Source organism: Ornithorhynchus anatinus, chromosome 3 (assembly GCF_004115215.2).
Source record: "Ornithorhynchus anatinus isolate Pmale09 chromosome 3, mOrnAna1.pri.v4, whole genome shotgun sequence".
Taxonomy (NCBI): Eukaryota; Metazoa; Chordata; class Mammalia; order Monotremata; family Ornithorhynchidae; genus Ornithorhynchus; species Ornithorhynchus anatinus.
The window spans coordinates 113,718,581-113,735,332 of NC_041730.1; the positions used below are offsets into that span (position 1 = coordinate 113,718,581).

At 48.4% G+C, this 16,752-nt stretch overlaps 1 protein-coding gene and 1 non-coding gene across 2 annotated transcripts; one reads left to right on the forward strand and one right to left on the reverse strand.

The window, feature by feature from the left end:
- LOC114810206 (homeobox protein otx5-A-like) lies at positions 1-10,639 on the forward strand. Its single transcript, XM_029060950.2, has 2 exons — positions 1-174; positions 9,555-10,639. The coding sequence occupies exons 1-2, from the start codon at positions 55-57 to the stop codon at positions 10,434-10,436; spliced, it is 1,002 nt and encodes a 333-aa protein (XP_028916783.1). The 5' UTR covers positions 1-54; the 3' UTR covers positions 10,437-10,639.
- On the reverse strand, positions 649-786 carry LOC114810726. Its single transcript, XR_003758421.1, has one exon. It is a non-coding gene; the product is annotated as a small nucleolar RNA SNORA7 (small nucleolar RNA).
- Positions 10,640-16,752: the final 6,113 nt, after the last annotated feature.

Below are 16,752 nucleotides of genomic sequence, written 5' to 3' on the forward strand. Positions count from 1 at the left end.
CCTGTCTCCATCTCTCCCACTATAACTAGAGGAGGTGCAAGGAGGAGACGCACCATGTTCAACAAAACTCAACTGGAGATTCTTGTTAAGTCATTTAACCAGAATCCTTACCCTGGCATTGGTATCCGAGAACATTTAGCTTCCCTCATTAAGATTCCTGAGTCTAGGATTCAGGTACGTAGACCAAAACTTCATTACTTTTAAACTCATTTTTATTGTACTATAACTGTGATTCAGGTGCTCTGAAAAATGTCTTGTCTTATGCTATCGAGTCAGTTCCGACCCATTGCGACTCCGTGGACGCATCTCTCCCAGAAGGCCCCACCTCCATCTGCAATCGTTCTGGTAGTGGATCCATAGAGTTTTCTTGGTCAAAATATGGAAGAGGTTTACCATTGCCTCCTTCCCCGCAGTAAACTTGAGTCTCCGCCCTCGACTCTTTCCCATGCCGCTGCTGCCTAGCACAGGCGAGTTTTATAATAATAATGTTGGTATTTGTTAGGTGCTTCCTCTGTGCAGAGCACTGTTCTAAGCGCTGGGGGAGATACAGGGTAATCAGGTTGTCCCACGTGAGGCTCACAGTTAATCCCCATATTACAGATGAGGTCAATGAGGCCCAGAGAAGTTAAGTGACTTGCCCAAGTTTGGACTTATAGCAGATTGTCTTCCACTCGCTAGCCACTGCCCAAGCTAGGAATGAAATGGACTGGCCTCTGCTTGACTCTCCCTCCCGTAGCCGAGACTGGTAGAGGACTGGAAACTCTCCAGGTATGATCCTGAGGGGATCTGAATAATGTATCCATATGATTTTTGTTCCCTTTCACATTTCCAATCTTTCCATTTCTTAAAAGAAAAAACAACCTTCCCTCATTTCCCCCTCATGACATAAATATTGCCATTAGACTAAAATATCTAAAAGGTGATTCCAATTCCTCATTTCTGATCCATTGAAATAGCTCAGGTTGAGCTGGGGAAGGATTGACTTCAATGGGGAATGCTAGAATGACAGAGGATAGGGTAATTGAAGAGTAGGTTCTTAAGAATATATTGGTTTTTGGAGAGTGGAGGACATGTGAGATCCAGTAGAGCTTTGGGATTTCTCAACCCAGAGTAGAAACAAGAAGAAATACAAGGAGACTTTGCTACCTGAGGACTCCCTTCTGTGTCACCCTGACTCATTCCATTTGTCTCCCCCCAACTCCCCCACACCGCCTCACAGCGCTTATGTATATATCTTTAATTTTATTTATTTCTATTGATACCTGTCTACTTGCATTGATGTCTTCATGCCTTAGTGTATGGCGCATAATAGAGCTTAACGAATACTAATACAACTAGAGAAGCAGCTTGGCTCAATGGGAAGAGCACGGGCCTGGGAGTCCGAGGTCATGGGTTCTAATCCCGGCTCCGCCGCGTGTCAGCTGTGTGACTTTGGGCAAGTCACTTAACTTCTCTGTGCCTCAGTTCCCTCATCTGTAAAATGGGGATGAAGACTCTGAGCCCCACTTGGGAGGACCTGATTTCCTTGTATCTACTCCATCACTTAGAGCAGTGCTCGGGTAGCGCTTAACAAACACCAACATTATTATTATTACTTGTATTGATGTCTCTCTCCCCCCTCTAGACTGTGAGCTCGTTGTGGGCAGGGATTGTCTCTCTTTATTGCTGTATTGTACTTTCCCAAGCGCTTAGTACAGTGCTCTGCACAGAGTAAGCGCTCAATAAATTGGAATGAGTAAATGACCTTTCTGCCAAGGTTGGCCTCTGTCTCTTATGCAAAGGAGCTTTTCAATGGCTAACCGCTAGGAGGTGTCCCAAGAACAGAATTTGAACACTTAAAAAAAGTTTAAAGAAAAGTGAAGTTGAAAGATTCGTTATAAATTGACGTGTCGCACAGAGTAGTAGACGGTTGTCTGTTGTATACTGTATGGTCTCGCTTTACAGCAAATTTTTTTTTTTGGTTCTTCTCCATTATTTGAGGGCAAATTAGGGTAACAGGAAGTGTTGGTAGGAAAGGGCACACAAACCAAGTGTCAGAAGATCTGTGTTTTAGTCTTAGCCCAACTACTCCCTGCCATTAGACTCTGATTCATATCTGGGTCTCGATTTCGGTAAAACGAGAATAATACCCATCTCTCTAATTTTTGGGGGAATACATGAGCTTATGATGTCATTCTCCTAAGGCCCTTCTTCCATGAGACTCAAAAGCACTTGCTAAGCACCGTGGCCTAGTGGAGAGGGCTTGGAAATAAAAAAAAAACCCCAAAAAACAGAGTGCCAATCCTGGTTCCCTCACTTGTCTGCTGTATGACCTTGGGCAAGTCGCTTAAAGGAAATGATCGGTGCTTTGGATCAGTACGGTAGCAGTTTGGATGGAGAGGAAAGGGCAGGTTCTAAAGATGTTATTAAGGTAGAACCAACAGGATTTGGTGATGGATTGAATATATGGGTTGAGTGAGAGACGTAAGCAGAGAATAACGCCAAGGTTATGGCTGGGGAGACAAGGACGATAGTGGTGTTCTCTACGGTGATGGGAAAGACAGGGAGAGGACAAGGTTTGGGTGGGAAGATGAGGAATTCTGTTTTGGACATGTTAAGTTTGTGGTGCTGGTGAGACATCCAAGTAGAGAGATCCTGAAGCCAGGAGAAAGTGGCACTACAGAGGAGAGAGGTCTGGGCCAGAGAGGTAGATTTAGGAATCATCCACCTAGAATTGACAGTTGAAGCCGTGTGAGTGAATGAGTTCTCCAAGGAAACAGGTGTAGATGGACAACAGAAAGGAAAGGTTTACTGTGTGCTGAGTAAACCCCCACGGTTAGAATACGGGAGGCAGAGGAGAAGCCTGTGAAAAAGGCAGAAGGATCCGTCAGAGAGATAGGAGGAGAACCGGAAGAGGACAGTTCTGGTGAAGCCAAGGTTAGATAATGTTTCAAGGAGAAGGGGGTGGTACACAGTGTCAAAGGCAGCAGGAAGATTGAGGAGGATTTGGATGGAGTAGAGGCTGATGGATTTAGCAAGAAGGAGACCTCCGCCAAACTAATTCTCTTCCCCTCTTCAAAACCCTACTTAAAACTCACCTCCTCCAAGAGGCCTTCCCAGACTGAGCTCCCCTTCTCCCTCTACTCCCTCTACCGCACCCCCTTCACCTCTCTGCAGCTTAACCCTCTTCTCCCCCCATCTCCCTCTGCTCCTCCCCCTCTCCCTTCCCATCCCCTCGGCACCGTACTCGTCTGCTCAACTGTATAAATTTACATTACCCTATTTATTTTGTTAATGAGATGTACATTGCCTCGATTCTATTTAGTTGCCATTGTTTTTACGAGATGTTCTTCCTCTTGACTCTATTTACTGCCATCGTTCTCGTCTGTCCGTCTCCCCCGATTAGACCGTAAGCCCGTCAAACGGCAGGGACTGTGTCTATCTGTTGCCGACTTGTTCATTCCAAGCGCTTAGTACAGTGCTCTGCACATAGTAAGCGCTCAATAAATACTATCGAATGAATGAATGAATGGTGACCTTAGAAAGGGCTGTTTCCATGTAGTAGGGGGGACAGAAGTTGGACTTCAGGGGATCGAGGAGAAAATTCAAAGAGAGGTAGTGGAGGTAGCAGGTGTAGACAATTCACTCGAGGAGTTTGGAGAGTAGGGAAGCCCTGGGGAGAGTAGGAGGGAGAGAAGGAGAGAAGACAATAACTGGAGAGAGCTGTGGGGTCAAGGAAGATTTTTTTTTTTTTAGGACAGGAGATACATGGTTGTGCTTAAAAGCAGTAAGGAAGGAGCCATCGAAGAGTGAATGGTTGAAGATGGAAGCTGTGGGGAAAGAAGCAGGATGGCCTAGGGGAAAGAGCACAGGCCTAGGAGTCAGAGGATCTAGGCTCCGCCACTTACCTACTGTGTGGCCTTAGGCAATAATTATACTGATGATAATAATTGTGGTATTTGTTAAGCGCTTACTATCTGCAAAGCACTGTTCTGGCACTGGGGTAGATACAAGGAAATCAGATTGTCCGACATGGGGCTCACGGTCTCGATCCCCATTTTACAGATGGTGTAACTGAGGCCCAGAGAAGTTAAGTGGCTTGCCCACGGTCACACAGCAGACAAGTGGCGGAGCTGAAATTAGAACCCGTGTCCTCTGATTCCCAAGCCCGGTCTCTTTCCTCTAAGCCACTTTGCTTCTGTACCTCAGTTCTCATCTGCAAAATTGAAATTCAATACCTATTCTCCCTCGTATTAGACTTATTAAGAAAGGAAGAGGCAACTTGCTTTGATTAGGTGAAAAAGGAAAATAATCGTAGTATTTGTTAAGCACTTACTATGTGCCAAACACTGGGATAGATACTAGGTAATCAGGTCCCACAAAGGGCTCACATTTTAAATAGGGGAGGGAGCGCTGGTACTGAATCCCTATTTTGCAGATGAGGAAACTGAGAAGTTAAGTGATTTGCCCAAGCTCATGTAACAGATAAGTGGTGGAGCTGGGGTTAGAACCCAGGTCCTTTCACTCCCAGTCCTGTGCTGTTTTGCACTAGGCCACACTGCTTTCCAGGAATGGGATCAAAAGCAAGGGCTAGAAGGGCTGGAATTTGAGAGGCGGCAGGAGATCTTCTCTTGAGATACTGCTGGGAAGGATGGAGTAGTCGAAGAGGGTGCTGGAAGGAGGAAGAGACTGTAGGGGACCGTAGAAGAGCCGGGGAGATTTTAGGGAGATCAGGTCTAATTTTATCATTGACATATGTGGCCAGGTCATTAGGGAGAAGAGATCGGGGACAGGGACACAGAGGGTTTGAGGAAGGAGTTAAAAGTCTGAAACAGTTGTTGCAGGCAACGAGCACGGGAATCAGTAAGAATGGAGAAGCATTGTTGCTGGGTGATGGAGAGGGCAGAATTAAAGTAGGTGAGGATGAATTTCAGTTGGACGAGGTCAGCTTGGGGTCTAGATTTCCACCAGCGGCACTTGGCAGCTCTTGGGCAAGAATGGGCGGAGGAAGCTTTATTGTGGAGGTAACCCATGGCTGTGCGTTGGTGGCACAAGATCAGAGGAGAGACAGGACAATGAGGGAATTTAATTCAGTTGAGAAGGCAGTGTTGAGGGTGTGGATTTGCATGTGGAGAGGAGGTAGTTTAGGTGTAGAGACAAAATGAGGCATGATGACTTAAGAAAATTGGATGGGGTCAAAAGATCAGAGGTCTTGGTGGAGAAACAGGATAGAATAACGGAGAGGGAATTTATGGACGATAACGCAGGTCAAAGGCCTTACTATAATCAATCAAGCACATGCTGACTTCCCTTTGAGGATAAATGGTGGAGCCGGGGTTGGAACCCAGGTCCTCTCACTCCCAGTCCTGTGCTGTTTTGCACTAGGCCACAGTGCTTCCCAGGAATGGGATCAAAAGCAAGGGCTTTTTTCCTTTCCATTATCCAATGGACATCAGCAATAAAATCTTGCATCCCTCGCTCTTTCCGGAATCCTGCTTGAACGTCAGGCAATTCGCGTTCCATGTAGGTCTCCATTCGATGCCGTATAACTTTTAGCAGTACCTTGCTGGCCTGTGAGATCAAGGAAACCTTCGATAATTTTGTCGATAATTGTCGCATTTAGTAATATCTCCTTTCTTCAGTATTGGAACATAACTGATGTCTTCCAATCAGATTGGCCATTGAGCCATAGCTGTTGCCAAAATTTGGTAAGGACTTTAACTGATTCCTTTCCAGCTGCCTGAAACACCTCAATAGGAAATCTATCAAAGCGAGGTGTCTTATTTTGGGCAACACAGTGTAAAGCTGATCTAACCACTTTCCATGATGAGTAGCGCTAATTCAGAAGGAACTTCTTCAAATACTTCTTGTATATTGCTATCTTTCTGGTATAGTTCCTCTGTTCCTTCCATCTCTGTTTGATTCTACCGACGACATTTATCGTCAGACCATCTTTGCTCTCGTCAAAGCCAATCCGAGGACGAAATGTTCTCTTAATTTCCTTAATCTTCTGAAATGGTGATCTTGTCGGTCTACATTTGTTATTGGCTTCCATTTCTAGACTCTAAAGTCGGTGTGGGCAGGGACTGTCTCTCTTTATTGCTGAATTGTACTTTAGAAGCTCTTAGTACAGTGCTCAGCACACAGTAAACCTCAATAAATATGACTGAATGAATTGATGAATTTCTTTACATATGCTGTTATTATATTCCTATTTGTCCTTCCTGGCAGAGCACTGGAATTCTCGGCTCAGTTCTTTAACCAGCTTCTTTAACTAGAGTTTAACGAGAAACTCTGGAGCACATTAAGGAAAATGGGCATGCCGGACCATTTAATTGCATTAATACGGAACCTGTATGATGGACGGGAGGCTACAATAAGAACCGAATATGGAGAAACAGATTGGTTTCCCATTAGTAAGGCTGTAAGACAAGGATGTATCTTATCACCTTATCGGTTCATCCTTTACACCGAATACCTAATGAGGGAAGCCCGATTGGATGAAGACCAACCGGGAGTAAAGTCTGGAGGAAGGAATATAAACGACCTTCGTTACGCTGATGATACAACTCTATTAGCAGAAAGTGAAGAAGACGTGAGGGCTTATTACTAAAACTTAAGGAACAGAGCAAAAAGGTGGGGCTACATTTGAATGTCAAGAAAACAAAGATCATGACAACTGCAAGTTTTAACACATTTGTAGTGGATGGAGAGAAGATTGAAATAGTTGACGGTTTTTCTCTCCTGGGATGGATAATCAGTAATAAAAGAACTAGTAGTCAAGAAATACGCCGAAGATTAACGTTAGGGAAACTTGCTATGAAGAGCTTGGAAAACGTCATTAAATGTGCTGAGGTAACAATTGCCACAAAATTACAAACTGTCAACTCTATGGTGCTTCCAGTGACAATGTATGGATCTGAAAGCTGGACAGTGAAAAAACAGGATAAAAAGAACATCGATTTTTTTGAAATGTTGCGTTGGAGAAGGCTTTTGCGAATACCGCTGACTCCCCCAAAAACAAACAAATGGATTTTAGAGCAAATTAAGCCAAAATAGAAAGCCAAATGACTCGACTTAGATTAGCATATTTTGGACACAGAATCAGGACGACTAAGTCTCTGAAGAAGATGCTAATGCTAAGAAAAGTCCAGGGAAAACGAGGACAAGGAAGACTAGCAGCTAGATGGATAGAGACCATAACAGCGTTAAGAGAAGAACTGTTAGATTGCGGATGATGGCAGAGGACAGGACGTTCTGGAGGAAGTATAACGGTGGAGGTGCTATGAATCAGAAACGACAGCACTTAATAATCATAATAATAATGCAGATGGGAGGTTGTGGCTGGAGAGCGGAATTTCAGACTTGGTGAGCTTAGGGATTGTACAAGTAGAGAATCTGAGGTGGACCGTGTGGCCAAGTTGGTGAGTGGGTGATGTGGGGTGGAGTAGGAGGTCATTCATTCAATCATATTTATTGAGCGCTTACTGCGTGCAGGGCACTGTATTAAGTGCTTGGAAAGTACAGTTTGGCAACAGAGCCAATCCCTACCTAACAATGGGCTCACAGCCTAAAAGGGGGAAGACAGACAACAAAACAAGTAGACAGGCATCAATAGCATCAAAACAGAATTACAGATATATACACATCATTAATAAAATGAACAGAATATGAATATGTACAAATATACACAAGTGCTATGGGGAGGGGAAGGAGGGTAGAGCAGAGGGAGGCAGTAAGGGCGATGGGGGGAGGAGCAGAGGAAAAGGGGGGCTCAGTCTGGAAAGGCCTCCTGGAGGAGGTGAGCTCTCAGTAGGGCTTTGAAGGGGGGAAGAGAGCTAGTTTGGCGGATGTGAGGAGGGAGGGAATTCCAGGCCAGAGGTAGGACGTGGGCCGGGGTCGACGGTGGGACAGGTGAGAAGAAGTCACAGTGAGGAGTTTAGCGGCGGCAGAGGAGCAGAGTGTGCAGGCTGGGCTGTAGGAGGAGAGAAGGGAGGAGAGGTAGGAGGGGGCAAGGTGATGGAGAGTTTTGAAGCCAAGAGTGAGGAGTTTTTCCTCGATACGAAGGTTGATAGGCAACCACTGGAGGTTTTCGAGGAGGGGAGTGACATGCCCAAAACGTTTCTGTAGAAAGATAATCCGGGCACCAGGGTGAAGTACAGACTGAAGTGGGGAGAGACTGGAGGTTGGGAGAGCAGATAGGATGCTGATGCAGTAATCCAGTCAGGATATGATGAGAGACTGTATCAACAAGATAGCGATTTGGATGGAGAGGACAGGGAGGATCTTGATGATGCCTTGAAAGTGAGACTGGCAGGTTTTGGTGAAGGATTGGATGTGTGGGGTGAATGAGAGAGCCGAGTCAAGGATGACACGAAGGTTGTGGGCCAGTGAGACAGGAAGGATGGTAGTCCCATCCACAGTGACAGGAAAGTCAGGGCGAGGACGGGGTTTGGGAGGGAAGATAAGGAGCTCGTCTCGGACATGTTGAGTTTGAGGTGGCGAGCGGACAAACAAGTGGAGACGAACTGAAGGCAGGAGGAGATACGGGCCTGGAGAGAGGGAGAGAGAACAGGGGAGGAGATGTAGATTTGGGTTGCATCTGCGGAGAGATGATAGTTGAAGGGGAGCGAATGAGTTCACCAAGGGAGTGAGTATAGACGGAGAACAGAAGAGAACCAAGAATTGACCCTTGAGGAACCCCTACAGTTAGGGGATGGGAGGGGAGGAGGAGCCCGCGAAGGAGACCGAGAATGAACGGCCAGAGAGATAAGAGGGGAACCGGGAGAGGACGGAGTCGGTGAAGCCAAGGTCGGATAAGGTGTTGAGGAGAAGGGGATGGTCAACAGTGTCAGAGGCAGCTGAGAGGTCGAGGAGATTAGGATGGAGTAGGAGCCGTTGGATTTGGCAAGAAGGAGGTCATGGGTGACCTTTGAGAGGGCAGTTTTGGTGGAGTGGAGGGGACAGAAGCCAGATTAGAGGAGGTCCAGGAGAGTTGGAGCTGAGGAATTCGAGGCAGAGAGTGTAGATGACTCACTCATGAGTGAGGGGAAATGGTCAGCGAAAAGGTCAATGGAAAAATTCACGTGGCTTGCTGAGAATCAGTGTAGGGATGCAGAAAGAGGGAAGGAAAGGAAAGGGTACAGTCCAAAGAGGAGCTTCCAAGCCAAGGATTCAAACGCACCACCCCAATCTTGTAAAATGCCCAAAGAAACCTGTGGCTGCAGACAAGAGATTGGAAGTCCGGAATATTTCTAAATTAAGGCAGCGGGTAAAGAGATCCAAAGTCGTCACGCTGCTTCATTCTGCATTGAGAACATTACCTGCCTACTGTTTCTCTTAAAGAATAAAAGGGGTGGAAATGTCCATACAAAAACAATTTGGCATTTTTCTTACCCTTGTTCTCTCGTACTGGCTTGATTTACGGATGACCCAAGTTTCAAAATGGAAACCTGTGGACAAATCAAAAGCAGAGCGGAAATGTCTTCCTCGGGAGCAAATTCTCCTGATCTATGTCAGAAAAGGAAAAGTTACTTCGAATAGACCCCGTTTTAATCGCATTCTTGCCTTCCCAGGTGTGGTTTCAGAACCGAAGAGCCAGGCAACTGGGCCAAAAGAAAAACCTGCAAGTTTTAGCCGCCACAAAGCAAGCCCACGTCCTGAGGCAGCCTCATTCGATTGCGGACGGGCAAGGCCCGCAGGCTGCCGCTCCCGCCTCCTCCTCTGACGCGGGCATCTTTCTCCAGCACGCGGCTCCACCCCTCTTGGGTGACATACTGTTCGGGCCCGGCCTGGGCACCTCCCCAGCTAACCTGGGTGGCCCAGGGACCGATGGAACGGAAATAGAAGCTCCTGCCGATTTGGGTTTCCTGACTCTGGAAGCTTTCCAGTTCTATCTGGGTGACTGCGGGAGCCCAGCGCCCGAGCCTCAGCTTTCCCCGGCAGCCACGCAACTGCATCCCTGCTACCAGAGACCGCCGTACGGAAACCAGCCCGCCATTCCCGCTCTGTATCCCGGCAGGGCGGATCTGCAGGAGGATGGGCAGCGGCGATGCCAGCTCTCCCACCAATGCCAACGGCGGCCTGAGCCTCCCCAGCTGGAGAAATTCCCGCCTCAGCGGCCCCAGCAACCAAAGCCGGATCAGTATCAGCCTCAGTCTCATCAAGCCCACCACCCTCAGCATCCACTGCCGCAGCCATTCCAGCCCCAGTGGCCGCAACCCCCGCACCTGCAGGCCCAACCCTCGCAGTCACTCTTTACCCAAGACCAGGCAGCTTCCCCGGCCTGTCTCAGTACTGATTCTCCAGACGTGGAAAATCTGCAGCTTCATTTTCTGGATGGTTTATTTGACGATGAAGAGCTTCCTTTTTCAGAAATGAACCATGAGGTCCTGACTCTAGGCTTTGAGGTTCGAAATCACAATGAAGCTAATTCAGAGATCAGTATATCTTTTTAGAGTTTTAGTCTTCTGCGTGGTTGGTTTTCGGTGAGGTGGTGGGGACTCTAAACTGTGAAGAAGCCCATTGCAAGGGGCCAAAAGCCCCCAAAAGCCATCTGGGCTGGACTTCTTGTCTCAGACATGCCGGGACTCTGACTGGAACTGACAGTTTCCGATCGGACGGACATCCGCCCTCTGGCCTGTGAGCTCGTCGTGGGCGGGGAATGTCACTTTTGATTGTTGTACTTTCCCAAGCGCTTAGTACAGTGCTGTGCACACAGTAAGCGCTTAATAAATACTGTTAATCAACGAATCACCCAAAATGGCGTCATTCTGAACCGTTAGCTCTTTGAAGCCTGTCCTCCCCCAGTTCACATCTCTCCCGCCTCCCTTAAAATCCCCGCCCCTTCTTCACACCTGTGTTTTAAACAAAAAGTTGGCATCTCTGACCGATATAAAGATAAATATATACATGAACAAAAACCATAGATATTTACATGAGTGCTGATGATAAGAATAAGTGCTAAAAGTGTACGTTGGGCTCCTGCGACTGAGGTGTTACGAATTAGTTGGGGAAGTCATCAGGAATGTAAACTCCATGTTATTGGCGAACTGTATGAAAAGCGTCAGGGTTACTGATCAAACTGTGTATCGATAACTTCGTTCTGGGAACCAGAATCAATCCAAGTCTATTGTATCTGGGTTTTTTTTGTCTTCAAGGATATTAAATGATATCCCTTCATCCGTCCTAAGGGATAATTGGGGATGGGATGGTGGGGAGCAGAGCATTCCAAGGTTGGGCATGGACTCCTATCACTGGAAACACCCTTCTCAGCCAATAAAAATGCTACCACAGGGAAGGGAATGGTCTAGTGAGGCACACACCTTTTAATTTCTCTACCACCCTAAAAATGCACCCTCTAAGACTACAGGATAAATTTGTGGCAATCCACATCACAATTACAAATAATAGCAAATGTTCCTCGAGTTCCAAGTTCTATTTTTTATCACCAGTCCAATGCCCACACAATCCAAATGAATGCTGGGTACCATCAGGAAAGGGATTCAAAATAGAACAAAAGGGACAGTTTTTCCACTTCATCAAATCAATCAATCATACTTATTGAACACTTATTCATTCATTCAATAGTATTTATTGAGCGCTTACTATGTGCAGAGCACTGTACTAAGCGCTTGGAATGTACAAATCGGCAACAGATATAGTCCCTGCCCTTTGGCGGGCTTACAGTCTAATCGGGGGAGACGGGCAGACAAGAACAATGGCAATAAATAGAGTCAAGGGGAAGAACATCTCATAAAACAGTGGCAAATAAATAGAATCAGGGTGATGTACATCTCATTAAACAAAATAAACAAAATAAATAGGGTGATGAAGATATATACAGTTGAGCGGACGAGTACAGTGCTGAGGGGGTGGGACGGGAGAGGGGGAGGAGGAGAGGGAAAATGCGGAGAAGAGGGTTTAGCTGCGGAGAGGTGACTCTCTCCTTAGGCCCCCTGTTCCTCCCCCTCCCCCATCCCTCACCCCCAACGATCTGGCCACCTACTTAATCACAAAAATCAACACAATCAGGTCTGAGCTCCCCAAAGTCACCCCTTCTCCTCTCCCCTCCCCCTCACCAACCTTCTCCCCTACTTTCCCATCCTTCCCTGCAGTATCCTCAGAGGAGATCTCCTCCCTCCTCGCAAGTGCCGCCCCCTCCACCTGCGCCTCGGACCCCATTCCCGCTCACTTTATAAAAACCATCGCCCCTGCCCTCCTCCCCTCCTTAACTTCTATCTTTAACCGCACACTCTCCAGTGGTTTCTTCCCCTCTGCCTTCGAACATGCCCACGTCTCCCCCATCCTAAAAAAACCCGCTCTCGACCCCTCTTCCCCTTCCAGTTATCGCCCTATCTCCCTACTACCCTTCCTTTCCAAAATCCTAGAACGAGTCATCTACACTCGCTTAGAATTCCTTAATTCCCATTTTCTCCCGGACCCCCTCCAATCTGGCTTCCGTCCCCTCCACTCTACCGAAATTGCTCTCTCTAAGGTCACCCGTGACCTCCTTCTCGCCAAATCCAATGGCTCCTACTCTATTCTGATCCTCCTCGACCTCTCAGCTGCCTTTGACACCGTCGACCATCCCCTCCTCCTCCACACCTTATCTCACCTCGGCTTCACGGACTCCGTCCTCTCCCGGTTCTCCTCTTCTCTCTCTGGCCGGTCATTCTCGGTCTCCTTCGCGGGCGCCTCTTCCCACTCCCATCCTTTAACTGTTGGAGTTCCTTAAGGGTCAGTTCTCGGCCCTCTTCTGTTCTCCATTTACACTCACTCCCTCGGTGAACTCGTTCGCTCTCACGGCTCTGACTACCATCTCTACGCAGATGACACGCAGATCTACATCTCTGCCCTGTCCTCTCCCCCTCCCTTCGGGCGCACATCTCCTCCCGCCTCCGGGACGTCTCCACCTGGATGTCGGCCCGCCACCTAAAACTCAACACGAGCGAGACTGAGCTCCTCATCTTCCCTCCCAAACCCGGTCCTCTCCCAGACTTCTCTATCACCGTGGATGGCACGACCGTCCTTCCCGTCTCTCGGGCCCGCGATCTCGATGTCATCCTTGACTCGTCTCTCTCGTTCACCCCACACATCCGATCCGTTACCGAGACCTACCGGTTTCACCTTTACAATATCGCCAAGATCCGCCCTCTCCTCTCCACCCAAATGGCTACCTTACCGCTACGGACTCTCGTTATATCCCGGCTAGACAACTGTGTCGGCCTTCTCTCCGATCTCCCTTCCTCCTCTCTCGCCCCGCTCTGGTCTATTCTTCACTCCGCTGCCCGGCTCATCTTCCCGCAGAAACGATCTGGGCGTGTCACTCCCCTTCTTAAACACCTCCCGTGGTTGCCCATCGACCTCCGCTCCAAACAAAAACTCCTCACTCTAGGCTTCGAGGCTCTCCATCCCCTCGCCCCTTCCTACCTCTCCTCCCTTCTCTCTTTCTACCGCCCACCCCGCACGCTCCGCTCCTCCGCCGCCCACCTCCTCGCCGTCCCTCGGTCTCGCCCATCCCGCCGTCGACCCCCGGGCCGCGTCCTCCCGCGGTCCCGGAACGCCCTCCCTCCTCACCTCCGACAATGTAATTCTCTTTCCCTCTTCAAATCCCTACTTAAAGCTCACCTCCTCCAAGAGGCCTTCCCAGACTGAGCCCCCCCCCTTTTCCCTCTGCTCCCTCTACCCCCCCCTTCACCTCTCTGCAGCTAAACCCTCTTCTCCCCCTTTCCTCTCTTGTTCAGAGTACTATACTAAGTTTTCGGGAAAGTTGGTGGACACATTTCCTGCATACAACAGGTATCCCCACATTCTGGACATTTCATTTTAGGAAGGACATAATAGAGCTAGATGACCAGGAGAATCAAACAATCATATTTATTGAGTGCTTCCTGTGTGCGGGACACTGTACTAAGCACTTGGGAGAGTACAATAACAGCAAAGCTTCCCTATTGAAAGAGTTAAGACGTCAGTCCGGCCCGAGAGAGAACACGATTGAAGATTACAGAGTCACAGAGGTCAAGGATAGAGCTCGTCGTAAAATTCTACAGTGCAGAGCTGGTCAAGGGGAGTCCCGCTGAAGCTTGAGGGAAGCAGCGTGGCTCAGTGGAAAGAGCACGGGCTTTGGAGTCAGGGCTCATGAGTTCGAATCCCAGCTCTGCCACTTGTCGGCTGTGTGACCGTGGGCAAGTCACTTCACTTCTCTGGGCCTCGGTTCCCTCATCTGTAAAATGGGGATTAAGACTGGGAGCCCCCCCGTGGGACAACCTGATTCCCCTATGTCTACCCCAGCGCTTAGAACGGTGCTCGGCACATAGCGAGCGCTTAACAGATACCAACATTATTATTATTATTAATGTTTCAAACAACTAAGAGGGAACTTCACATGGCTGAATTTCATTCCCACAGGAAGTTGTGAAGGCAAAATTCAGGTTCCAGGGGAACACACTCGGATGAGTAAAATTGTTACTTACTGAGCGCTGTGGGTAGAGCCCAGTTCTAAGCTCCTGGGAGAGTACATGAATTAGAGCACAAGCTCTCTTCCCTCAAGGGGCTTACAATTGAGTTAGTGAGACAGAAATGAAAATGAATTACAGATGGGAGGAAGAAGGAAAAGGGTATATAATAATAATGTTGGTATTTGCTAAGCGCTATGTGCAGAGCACTGTTCTAAGCACTGGGTAGATACAGGATAATCAGGTGAGGCTCCCAGTCTTAATTCCCATTTTACAGATGAGGTGACTGAGGCACAGAGAAGTTAAGTGGCTTGCCCACAGTCACACAGCTGACAAGTGGCAGAGCTGGGCTGTATATGAATTACCAATCAATAAAGGGTATTCATTGAGCGCCAGCAGGACACTCTACTAAGCGCTTAGGAAAGCGGAGTACAGTGGAATTGGTAGGGGCGATCCTGCCCACAAGGAGCTTACAGTTCACAGGAGAAGGCAGGTATTAAAATAAATTATGGATCGAGGAAATATTAAGAGTATAAGGCTATGTTATGTGTGACTGTGGGCAAGTCACTTCACTTCTCTGCGCCTCAGTTACCTCATCTGTAAAATGGGGATGAAGACCGTGAGCCCCACGTGGGACAACCTGATTCCCGTGTCTACCCCAGCGCTTAGAACAGTGCTCGGCACATAGTAAGCGCTTAACAGATAGCAACATTATGATTACATAGGTGCTCTGGGATACTGTGAGTACTAAGTGCTCAGGTAGTACAGAAGTGCTGAAATGGCAGTCGGGGGGGGGATATGAGCTGGGGAGAATAAAAATAAATCGGGGAAGGCCTCCTGGAGGAGACGCGATTTCAGAAGGGATTTGAAGATGTGTGCTCCACGGTTGTGGTTAAAGTTTGGAGCGCAGGGAAAAAAAGACCCCGTAACAACACGGGAAGCAGTGTGACCTGGTGGAAAGAACTAGGGCCCGGGAGTTGGAGGAGCTGGGTTCTAATCCCAGGTCCGCCAACTAGCCTGTTGTGTGACCTTGGGCAAGTCACCTAACTTATCTGTGCCTCAGTTCCCTCATCTACAGAATGAGATTCAATACCTGGCCTCCCTTCTACTTAGACTGTGAGCCCCATGTGAGACCCGATTGGCTTGTATCTACCCCAGCACTTAGCACAATGCTTGGCGCACCGTAAGCGCTTAACGTACCCCACGGTTATTATCACTATTATCTCTAACTCTTAGGATCGGTCTCAGGAAGTCGACCGTGGCTTAGTGGAAAGAACCCAGGCCCGGGAGCCCAGAGGACCCGGGTCCTAATCCCGACGGTGCCGACTGCCTGCTCTGTAACCTTGGGCAAGTCGCTTAACTTCTCTGTGCCTGTTCTCTCAACTGCAAAATCGGGATTAAATATCTGTTCTTCCCTCTACCTAGACTGGGAGCCTCATAATAATAATAATAACGTTGCTATTTGTTAAGCGCTTACTACGTGCAGAGCACTGCTCTAAGCGCTGGGGTAGACACGGGGGCAGCGGGTTGTCCCACGTGGGGATCACAGTCTTCATCCCCATTTTACAGACGAGGGAACTGAGACACAGAGAAGTGAAGCGACTCGCCCACAGTCTCACAGCCGAGAGAAGGGGAAACGAGACGTTAAAAATGTACGGAAGTGCTGTGGGGCTGAAGGCGAGACGAATCGATCAATCAATCGATCATATTTATCGAGAGCTCATCGGGTGCGGATCACCGTACTAAGCAACGGGGAGAGTGCAGTATAACAATTTAACAGAAGCGGCGTGGCTCAGTGGGAAAGAGCACGGGCTTGGGAGTCCGAGGTCATGGGTTCGAATCCCGGCTCGGCCGTGTGACTGTGGGCACGTCGCTTCGCTTCTCGGTGCCTCAGTGACCTCATCTGGAAAATGGGGATGAAGACCGGGAGCCCCACGTGGGCCGACCCGATTCCCCCGTGTCTACCCCGGCGCTTAGAACGGCGCTCGGCACATAGTAAGCGCTTTAACGGATACCAACATTTATTATTAGATATTCCCTGCCCACAGTGAGCTTACAGTCTAGAGGGGGAGAGAACAAGGAAACAAATCCAAGTGAAAGGGTGATGCAGAAGGGAGAGGGAGTAGGGGGAATGAGAACTTAGTTGGAGAAGGCTCCTTGGATAATAGGTTTCGGGAAGTCAGTGAGGCTGAAATAGAGGAAGAGAATCAGGGCAACGCCAAAGTCAGCGAGACCGAGGTCTGAAAGCGTTTCAAGGAGGAGGGAATGATCCGGTGTCAGCCGTGGCTGAAAGGCCAGGGAGGACTGGGGCAGATTG

What these genes read in the sequence shown, in the direction of transcription:
- LOC114810206 (XM_029060950.2), top strand. Translation starts at nt 55, where the DNA reads ATGTTCAACAAAACTCAACTGGAGATTCTTGTTAAGTCATTTAACCAG. An exon ending in TTCCTGAGTCTAGGATTCAG is followed by an intron (nt 175 to 9,554) that starts GTACGTAGACCA and finishes TTGCCTTCCCAG; the next exon opens with GTGTGGTTTCAGAACCGAAG.